Source organism: Grammomys surdaster, unplaced genomic scaffold (assembly GCF_004785775.1).
Source record: "Grammomys surdaster isolate TR1022 unplaced genomic scaffold, NIH_TR_1.0 332336, whole genome shotgun sequence".
NCBI classification, from domain to species: Eukaryota; Metazoa; Chordata; class Mammalia; order Rodentia; family Muridae; genus Grammomys; species Grammomys surdaster.
Window position 1 is genome coordinate 35,592 of NW_021627593.1, and position 10,776 is coordinate 46,367.

Sequence of the window (10,776 nt, forward strand, 5' to 3'; positions counted from 1 at the left end):
ACCTAGAAAACAGTGCTGAGTTCCAGGGTTGCTTAGTAAGTGCTCTCCCTCAGAGAGAGCAAAGCCCACTCGGTCTCAGCTTTTCTGTATGTGTGTCTGTCATTTCTTCAGTGTCTGTAGTTTCTTCATTCCCGCGTCACCCCAGTCAGGTTTCCAGTACCTAGCCATGCTGGATGTGGCAAGTGGCGCCCTGTGAACAGAGACCCTGGACTGTGGGGAACTTGCATCGGTCGGATGAGGGAACGCCCCCCAGAGAAGTTCGCAAATAAAGGTAAAGAGAAAGATAAAAATAAAGGTAAAGGGGGCGGGGTGTAATTGTGAGCGTTAGGTCTAACACATCCATCGGCAGGCAGAGTCTAGAGATGAACGGTCATATGTTAATACTCCGAAGGATGTTTGAGGGAGCTGTGAAGCAGAGTGAAAGCATTCCCACTCCAGTAGTTCTTAGACTTGTTCAGAAGACGTACCCCTGGCTTCCTAAAGAAGGACAAGGCATTTGGTTACTTGGGAAAAGATAGGGAATAGCTAAGGGATGAAGGGCTGAGCACCCAAGCATATTCGCACTTACACTCACAGGCTTTGGAGTCTTATTGTATGTGAGTCCATAGATCCATGGTTCTTTCCTCAAAGGAGGGCAGGCTGTGTAGAGTGGATCTGCAATGGCAGTGAGGTAAACTGAATTCACAGGGCAGCCTTGCTCTGACTTGCCTGATGCCTGGACCCTAATACTAAGGAAAGTGATTATGGTAATTGGGGTTGAGGATCCCCAATCCCAGGTGACCGAGCTTTGCATCTGGTCAACAGTGAGCTTTAATGGACATAATCTCACCCCTATATAGCAAACCTTGTTAGGCTGATAGATTTGGGGAAAACACTCAGTTGCTTTCTCCTGTTGGAGTAAAACTGATCGACAAAATTCAAATGATACGCTGTCATGAGACTACCTTTTAAATCCTGAGAGGAGATCAAGCAAGCCTAGACAGCATAAGGGCCGTACCCCTCTGTAGCAAGGAGTTACTCAGCATATCCTCATTGGCGTTGCTCAGCCTCCTTCTGATTGGCTAAACATGGAAAAATCTTGCCTGCACCCAAGGGATTAGCTGCTATTTAAGACTGGGTTTACAGAATTGTGTGAGGACCAAGCATAGCATAATCTGGCTCATGGAATTGTTCTAGCTGTAGGCTTGCATATTTCTGTGTACAGGACTCAGGAAGGAACCAACAACCAATTACACTATCCTTTGTAAACTTGTTACCAACAAGTTAACATAGCTGCTTTAAGGCCACAGAGAAAATTGCCCTCCAATGGGAAAAAAACCTTGTGGAGAACAGATAGGACAGGACCAGATTGTACCCAGACTGTGTGGCCTGTTTCTTTGAAGCTGCAATGCCACCTTGTAGCTGACTGAGGCAGGAAAGGTACTTACATATCACTTGGGTTTTGAAAATGCTGACAAGACTTGTAAGGAGACATGTAGGCATTTTCAAAAGCAGTTACATTGACAAAGGATGACTAGGTTTTATGTGGACGGATGTCCTAGCCACCTTCTAGACATGCCTCTCTCATCAGTCTTTAAGTCAGTTATATGTCCTGAGGGGAAAATGGTGCCTGTTGTACGTAGAGGAAAAACAGGACATTTTGCATGTGATTGCTGGCATAAGGATTTCAAATTTTTAAAAACAAGCATGCCCCTGTACCCACTATGTCCCATGATCTGCACAGCTTCCTAAGTTTTTATCTGAGATGTTAGAGAGGAATCCACTGGGCTCTAACAACTACTCAAATGGGTATTCATTAGCCACCTGGATAGGGCCTGGGAAATGGCTGATGTCCCTTCAGACAACAGGCGCCATCATCCTAAGGGCCAACCATAAATGATAGGATAGACAGTAACTCTCAGCCACCATTGGTCAGCTCTGTAAGGTAGCCTCACGCAGTGGGGGATTGAACTTCAATTCCACCACCTGACTTAGACCACCCTCTAACGAGGGACAGTTTTAAGCCAGCAGGCACAGTAGGACTTATTTTAGGCAGAAGCAGCCAGAGCCTACAGGGACTACACATGCACCTGGTAGTAACAGATGAAGATTGTGCAGGGAGGAATGAAGGTTCTGGTTCAGTTACCCCAACTTCTTTTGATACTACACCTGTGTTTAAAATAGCTGAACCAATTCCCCAATGCTAAATGAAGAAAGGTGCTCATGCTTTGGGTCGTCATTGCACAGTTTGCTATAATTGCTTGTCAGGGTGCCAGAGGTCATAAAGTTGCTTTTAGGCCTCAAATTATACCCAGTATCCTTGTGCTCTTACAAGGCTGAGATATCTGAGCCAAATGGGAGTCTTTTTATATAGCCCAGATCATTGTATCATTAGATACTGCACCACTGACTTAATCCTTTGTGAGGTTTAGATAAAATTCAAGGTGTAGTTACTCCCGTGTTTACTCAGGGTGATTATTAAAGGCTCAGAGTGGGGCATCACATGACTGCTGCTTTTCACCAGCAGCTCTGGTCAATGCTTTAATGCATGCCCAATGGAAATTTGCCTCCCAGATCACTTGGCCATCAGAGAAGCCTGTGTGGGTAGATCAGTGGCCAGTCATAGGGGAACACTGCCTCCACTGTAGTTGTCTCCACTGTAGCACAGGTACAGGGCAGACACAGGGACAAGTTTATTAATCCTCAGAACACCCCTATCTATCTAAAACGAGAAACCAGGTAACTAGAGGCTGCTGTAGGATTTAAGGACATGGAGTCATGCAGGCAGTGGTCCCCAGCACCTCTTGTTGGACTGTCACATTTTCATTCATTATAGTTGACTTAAAGGGTTGCTTTTAACCATTTGGCTACATTCTAGCTATCTCAAAAAGTTTGCTTTGACCCCTCTGTTGCCTAATCTTGGTCTGTCTGCACAGCACTTGCCTAGGGTATGAAAACAGCTCTGCTGTGTGTTAGGAGTTTGTTGTTGAGGCTGGCAAGCTCATACCTGACAAAACGGTGAAGGTGTACATCACCCGCTCTGTAGATGATCTTCTCATCAGTCATCCTGATTTTACCAAACTGGCTGTGAGCTTTGATGGCCTCAGTAACAGCCACTGGATCTGGGTGTCTTCAGACTGGCCCAGAAAAGATTCAGAAAGTATCGTCACTCCAATACTGAAGTAAAATTACAGGGGAGCGTGCTGTATGCTCTCAAAATCTAGAAATTCACAAGGATTTCTTTCAAAACTCTTACTGGTTTTGAGAGCAGTTGGGAGACATAATTGGCTCAGACTTGGCTTGGGCACTTAAGCTATACTACCCAAGAACTTAAAGGGGGCACGGATCACTCTTCTCCATGCTGATCTCTTTTGAGGCTAGCTGAATGGAAGTGGCTGTGTCCCAGTACATACATAGGTCCCAGCCAAGTCTGTCACTAGCTATCCTAAAATCACCCATGACCCCTACTGGGGCACTCTGGCAACTGCAGAGCATTTTGAAATCGTTGTATTTTGGGCGTTCCTTATCTAGGGTTTTGAACCTTTCCTCTGATTTGGTGGCAAAATTTATCTGAGAAGAACTTGAACACACTATAGGAATGCTAGATACAGAGCCAGAAGTAAATTATGTCTCATTCAGGAGATCAATAGCATTGACTCTGGCAGCAATCCAGTGTCTAGCAGCATTCTTTGGCTAATTATCCTGGCCAGCTTGATTCTCCTCTTCCACCATCCAAGGTAGTATACTGTACCTGACTCCTGGGTTACTTTTCCTGAGGTCATACAGTCTAACCCTTTGCGTTAACTAACCTATTTACACACACTCCTGACAGTGTTATAGCCCCTACCGCTCTACCACTCTTCCTCGGGTTCTGAAGTACCATACACAGTGTACTCAGTGAGTTGAACTCTGCAGTTTGCATAGTTTTAGATTATTTTGCCTTCCCCTTTGTCAGTATTTACAGCCTATACTCCTATATAGTAGGAGTAAGGCAAGCCTTAGAGATGACCTACACTGGTCAGGCACCAGCTCATAAGGTATACTATCTTTTCCATCGGCTCCTGAAACTCTTGTTTCCAAGTCAGCATCCTTGCTGTGTTGGCCGTATCTGGCCACATGTAGCCTTCCACAGACCACTGGCTGATGGTGATACATGGCTGACATCTTGTTCTCAGGGTCCTTGCTCTGCTTCCCTCTTGCTGTGCAGTCTGCCTTGATAACAAAACAAAACACCCATGGTAGTCATGCTTTGTGTCATCAAAACTCCTCCCCTGTACAAAAGACACTTGCTGTTTTCTGAGAACAGGCTAAGCTAAAGCAATGTGCCCACTGTGGTCCTTTCCAGCCTGTCACGCATGATGGCATTGACCCTAGAATGTTATGTCCTAGTGCTGTCTGGCAGGTGGATGTTCTTTCTTCCTGTCATCTCCTTTGGGAGAGTACAGTTTGTGCATGTTTCTGTTGATAGCTGTTCTCCTATTGTTTATACACTGTTCACACAGGGAGGCTGCCAGCATGCTGTTGCTCATTGCCTTGCTGGATTTGCTGATATGGGCCATCTACAGCATCTCAAGGTGGACAGTGCTCCTGCTTATAGCTTTTCTGCATTAACAAAACTTGTGTTCCACACAAAATAGCTCATAGCATAGACATTCCTCAGGGACAGGGGAACATAGAAAGACCCCACAGATGGCTCAAGCAACAATTAGAAAAGCAAAAGGGGGAAATTCTCTGCTCCTACCAGTTCTCTAAACAGGGCTTTATTTATACTAAGTTTTAATTGTGCAAAAGATGACATTAACAGAAGGTCACTGGTCACCAGAGAACAGGGAAATAAAACCCGAGGTGCTATAGAAACACATCGTGACAAGAAAGTGGTTTGGCCTGTTCCCCGCGCTAATGTGGGGAAGAGGGTATTCTTGTGTCTTCCCTGAAGGTGTGGAACAGCCACTTTGGGTACCTTCAAGGCACCTAAAGAGCTTTGGATGCAGTGAAGTTCCTGGTTGCAGGTGTGAAGAGGCTGAGACTGGAGCCCACAGAGAAACCGAAAGTGTGGCCCTTGAAGCCAATCGAGCGGTCTCCAAGGAGGAGGCCTCCTGCACAGACTTCAAGGAGGGCGACACCACCAACGTGGGGTCAAATAAAAAGGCTGATGCAAATGTCGGAGGAGGGAGCACGAGGCCTGGGGTTGGGAAATAACCCTGCAGCTATATTTCTGATGTGTCTGGTAATCATATCCATTCAGGTAAGTCCAGTCAGGGGAAAGCCTACTGGACCTACGGCCCCAGGCCATCGTTTTTCTCATTTAAGTGGCTTGCTCACATCTTTCTGCTAATGGCATCCTCTGTTTGGGAGAGTACTTCTGTAGCTACCTGGAGTCCTGGTGGGCTCTCTTCAGTTGGTGGTGAGCTACAGCCCTTAGGTTTCTATAAAATTTAATGTCACACAGATGAATACTAGCATGCGTGAGAGCAGCCCCTTATAGCAAGAGCAGATGTGATTGGGGAATGAACCGAGGCCCATCCCTGGCTGTTTGGACCCTTAATGATAGTGTATATTTGGCCCAGTTTATGTCAGCACCCTCGGAATGGAGGAGGCTCATGTAAGATTGTTTCTCCTATTATTGTCACAAAACAGTCCTTGCCAAGTGCCAGGCTTCAATCTGTTGACCCTGTTAAAGCATTCCTTACACTTTGTTGGGCGCAGCAGCTGTTATGTTCTTCCCTCTTCTCCTTCTTACAGTCTGGTGTTGAGCATTTCAGCGAACCACCTCTGGACTAAGCACGGAGAGTCTTCGTGAACATCTCAGAAATAAGAAAGGGGGAGATGTGGGGAGCAGAGGAAGGCCTAAGTGAATTGTGTGTTGTTTGACATGAGCATGGCCATGTCAAGGACCCCAGTGCCTCAGATCCATGGACATGGCAAAGCCTTTTCCGGGTCAGGCTCAGGGCCAAAGCCTTCCCCTGGTCCAAGCACGAATGTTGACAGTGTGTACAGAAAGCATCAACTGCAGCTTCCTCCTCCCAACTGCAGCTTCTTCCTCCTACCTACAACTTCCTCCTCCTACCTACAGTTTCTTCTTCCTGGATGTTTACAGCTGAGACTGTTCCCTTACAGAGACCGCCCAAGACTAACCCCTCCTCCTTGTGCTGTACATAATAAACATGCTGAGTTCCGGGGTTGCTTAGTAAGTGCTCTCCGTCAGAGAGAGCAAAGCCCACCTGGTCTCAGCTTTTCTGTATGTGTGTCTGTCATTTCTTCAGTGTCTGTAGTTTCTTCATTCCTGCGTCGCCCCAGTCAGGGTTCTAGGACCCAGCCGTACTGGGCATAGCAGTTAATAACTTCATAAGCACTAACAATATATGGCTTCAGTATATGGCTGAACCAAAATTGAACCCAGAGTCCCAGTTGTTCTTTTCTTGTTTGAGACAGTGTCTCATTATGTAGCTCCTACTGACCTGTGACTCACTGTGAGTTTAAGGTGGCCTTGAACTCACACTTGGTATCCAGCTGCCTCTGCCTCCTGAGTTCTGGCAGAATCCCAGTATTTCCCTGCACTGTCACACTGCTCCTCTCTTGAGTATTTCTTACTGTTTTTGCTTTGCTCTCCCAGGACACTTTGAAGGTTGGTAGTTGTGACAGTAGTGTTTCCAGGCTGATATGCGCATGCACATTCACTGTCCTTACTCCTGTCTCCCACCCTCTCTGCTTCTGAAGAGGACCATGCCAGAGAAGTTGTAACGTGCTTCACCTATACCTGAGGCATCCTCAGAAAACAAAGTCTTATGTTTGGGTGCTGTCATTAGTCATTTAAGGAAGAGGATCCTTTCTTTGTAGCTACAGAGAAATTTTTAGACCTCAGTGCGGCATTTCAGAGTATACTTTTGAAGCCAGGGTTACCGTGTCCTTTCTAAGGTGGAGATAGAGCTGTTAACAAGGCACTACTTTGGGTGGAAAGATAGTGCCTACAGAATGTGCATGCGAGTGTTTCTTACAAAGCTGGCCTTTTGTAAGAGCCCTTGCAAAGTCTTCTAATGTTTGTCGCCTTGAAGATCATCTTAGGAAGATAAAAGTTGCTCCAAAAATCTAAACTCTTAAATTAAAAAAAAAAGGTCCTTCACAATAGGGTTGTTCTACTGAGACCAGTTCAGTTTCTTGCCAGTGTATCTGTCGGGGATGGGGGGTAGTGAAGATAGATAGCTTTTGTTAAGCTATCTCCAAGGATGTGTTCTGCAGAAGACCTTCAATAGTAAATACATCTGAATGTGCTTTTCAGTATCACTGCCGTTGCTGGGGATCAGACCTAGGGCATGTGCAGCTTGGACAGGTGTCTGCCTCAGCTGCATCTCCAGACCATAGTAGTGATTGGGGGGATGATGGGTTATGTGTTTTCTTTACCTTTTCTTTTTCTTTTCTTTCTTTCTTTTTTTTTATTTTTATTTTTTTTTTTTGCAAGAAACCAGTGAAATTTGACTCCTGGGTCCATAATTTTAATTTCCCTGTATTCCAAAAAGACATTAGAAAATAGAAATTGACAAGGAAAGTGGGTTTATTAATTTGGAAAAGGGAAACAAAATGAGGGTGTTTTTTTTTCAACTTCCTTATAGCAATGTTCCATCTTTAATAGGAAAGATGAAACCCACAGAAATATACCCTCAAAGGTCCAGCTAGTATCAGAATAGTGAGATTTTTCTGAGAGAGCTCAGCAGGAGAAACCCCAGACAAATCTTATTTATTTGGTTTATTTCCTGAGCGTTCCTGTTATCGCTGCTGCTGGGGGAGTGTCCTCTTAAAGCCCAGAGTCTGTTAACTGCAGTGCTCTTCCTTCTGTCAAGTCCTCTCAAGTGTTCTTGGCCTCTTGGTTTCACTAAATTCCTAGCTCATAAGTCCGTGATTAGAGTATAGGGGGTGTTTTCTGTAAATTTCCATGACGGCCTTTAGGATGAGCGCTAGGAGGCGATGTGACAGTCTTCCCCTATCCTAGCCTTGCATATGAGTTTTAGCACTTAACAGGGATTTGAACTGTGAGATCCCTGTATTATGGAGTTGGTGACTGTGGCAAGTCACCCACTTTGTTGCCTTCTAAATAAACTGCAAATACCTGAGACTAGACTTTTAAATGGAGCAATGGTATTCCAAATCTATTCTCATTCCTTTGTGGTTCTGAAATATCATGTTCTCATCTATTAATATTTCCAAGCTTTTAATGGCGCTTACTTGAACAAGCAAAGGTAAGCTAATTTCTGAACATATTAAAGTCATGGTGGGAGAAAGGTATGTGACTTTTAGTTAATAATAGTAAATGGACAACCACAGTGTATTCTAAAGTCTACAGTAAATAATATTCTTATACTTTAAAGGTTTGTTTTAGTGAATTAAATCATTACTGAATGAATTCTTATTGTTTTGTTATCTTACTTTCTCTCAACTAAATATTATAGTTTTTTCTAATAATTGAAATAAATTGTTTTTCTCTAAATCTGGAGGAGAAAATGTGTGTGTGTGTGTGTGTATATATATATATATATATAATTTTCTATATATATACAAAAACTTGCCTTGTATTCTAGTTCCTGAGTAGCAAACTGTCTTAATCCAGTCATGAAGAATGGAGTCTCTTATTTACCTGTTTATTGGCCTCTCTTTAATACAGCAAACAGAATATCTTTTTTTTTCTATGTCATCTTAACGTACCATTAAGCATAGCACTAACAATAGCACATCAAGGAAGTGTGACATAAGTAAGTCACTAAATGTAAAGACTTCTTCTGTGGAAAAACCTTTTATATTGGATCTGTTTAACCATAACTTCTTTGTATTTTTAATTTAGTCTGTTGTTAGCTACGTTTTCATTTTAAGTAGGTGGTTAGTGGGCCATGCTGCTGAATTTGGAAGGCGTCAATTTGTCATGTAATTTGTGAATGTATTTTATGTTGAATTTTACTTTCTTAGATGAATTCAAGAATACTTTGTCTATAGTAAATGTTTCAGCTAGCCAGGTATGGTAGTGCACACCTGTAATCTCATCACTTAGGTAGCTGAGACATGAGTTCCATGAGTTCAAGACCAGCCTGGACTACAGAGTGAAACCAACGGAAAGACAAAAGAAAAACAACATCTCAAAGCAGCAAAGCTAGCAGATTTCCCGTGACTCTTGACATTAGTGGAAAGAGCAATCGTAATTATGTGCAGATTAACCTTGGCTTCCCTCTGAACTCAAATGTGCTTATTAGCAGCCGCATCTTATTCTAGAGACGAGTTCTCTTTATTCATGTGAACAAAACAGACCACCCAAAAAATAGTCGTAGAAGCATAGGAGGTGGCAGAGCCTGTGATTGGTGATACTTCAGAGTGTTTCCAGCCTTACTGAGTGTTCTTGGAAATCCCACCTATTTCTGGAGTTTTTCTTTTTCAAAATAGAGTTATGAGATTTTTCTTCTAAGCAAATATTTACTCCTGTTTATGAAGTGTTGTCATTTTTAAGTTAGATTGGTTGTCATTTTTAAGTTGCATTAGTTGTTCCTTTTTACATTTTGGTTTTCCCAGATTAGGTAATACTAGGTAGGTAGTAACTATATGATAAGGGACGCCTCATACAGGGAGCAGCACCGGGTGTGTCTTTCCCACAGTGTACCTTCTGGTGGACTTATTTCACATCCATATGTAAGCTATAGGGTGACACTCGGCAGTGGACATCTCAGGAAATGAAAAGCACTTCTGTCATTGTTATGCTTAAAGCTATGGTGTCCCCAGTAAGCAGAGAACTGAGCTCAATATAGTTTGTTAACCGCCATTCTCTTCTGTTATGGCGACTGAGCTACCATCAAGGGGGTGTTAGCATACAAAAGGAATGTGTTTAGCATACAGCTGTACAAATGTAGTTCACTAGAAATGGTCACTGCCTTCCAGGAAAGCATGTTCTCAAAGGAATTGAACTACGACAGTCTCCAGGCTGAAGGAGGTAAATGTTTACAGAGCTCAGAAATATTTTCTGAGAACACCACTGTTGGTTCTACAGTCAGTGAAACATATGGTACTGTTTTCATGCTTAAACCAGTTAGTTCAAGTTAAAATTGCTTTTACTAAACTGCTTTGCATAGATTTTTCTAATGGTTCCGGTTTTGATAATAGTCTGCTGATATTAATATGCATGCTGGGATGTCCTTTGGAATGTCAGAGATCTCTCTCACTTTTAATGTAATGTCAAGATTTATTTCTTTGCCTTTCTTGTTGGTTTGACTCTTATGTTTGTGCTTTCCACTTTACAGGCGTGCAGTATGGTGACTATGTTAATAATCAAGCTAGCTCCACACCAACTCCCTTGTCATCAGCTTCCGATGATGAGGAAGAGGAGGATGAGGATGAGGAAGCAGGTCTGCTTTAGCTTCACACAGTTTCCATCTTCGCTTGTTCAAACTGTCTTTATTTTACAGTCTCAGCCTTTAGACAGTGTCTGAAGATTGCGCATGATGAACACCTCAATGTGGGTTCTAGAACTTGCCTCACTTGACTTAATCATGTCTTTGATGATGGTTGAATGTTTTCTTCTTTTAGACATGCCTGTCTTGCCAAGCTGTGTGCAAAGCAGGGAGCCCTGGCTGGAGCTCTTGGCTGGCTGCCGTAGCACCCCTTAGGAATAATGTTTTCTGCTTTGCATGTTCCTTCAGACTAATCAAAATGAGCTATATGGATTTTTTTTTTTTAATGTGATAGAGAAGTAAGATTGTTCTATAGGGTCTGGGTCCTCTTGGACCCTGTCAGCACAAACATAGAAGTACTACATCAGTGTTTTCCGGC

At 43.3% G+C, this 10,776-nt stretch overlaps 2 protein-coding genes across 2 annotated transcripts in view; both read left to right on the forward strand.

The window, feature by feature from the left end:
- The window catches only part of LOC114616511 (protein transport protein Sec24B-like), a gene marked incomplete at its 3' end in the record, with an annotated part of 34,629 nt that extends 24,277 nt beyond the window's left edge, over positions 1 to 10,352 (forward strand). The window contains exon 4 of the mRNA XM_028761955.1: positions 10,248 to 10,352. Coding sequence (XP_028617788.1) covers positions 10,248 to 10,352 — 105 coding nt within the window. The remainder of the gene's footprint in view (positions 1 to 10,247) is intronic.
- On the forward strand, positions 175 to 6,114 carry LOC114616512 (endogenous retrovirus group K member 21 Rec protein-like). Its single transcript, XM_028761956.1, has 3 exons — positions 175 to 271; positions 4,989 to 5,224; positions 5,722 to 6,114. The coding sequence occupies exons 1-3, from the start codon at positions 235 to 237 to the stop codon at positions 5,758 to 5,760; spliced, it is 312 nt and encodes a 103-aa protein (XP_028617789.1). The 5' UTR covers positions 175 to 234; the 3' UTR covers positions 5,761 to 6,114.
- Positions 10,353 to 10,776: the final 424 nt, after the last annotated feature.

Bases quoted from the DNA above. Each gene is read 5' to 3' on its own strand.
- LOC114616512 (XM_028761956.1), top strand. From the start codon at position 235: ATGAGGGAACGCCCCCCAGAGAAGTTCGCAAATAAAG. The intron at 272-4,988 runs GTAAAGAGAAAG...TCCTGGTTGCAG, and splicing joins AGAGAAGTTCGCAAATAAAG to GTGTGAAGAGGCTGAGACTG. The intron at 5,225-5,721 runs GTAAGTCCAGTC...TCCTTCTTACAG, and splicing joins TGGTAATCATATCCATTCAG to TCTGGTGTTGAGCATTTCAG.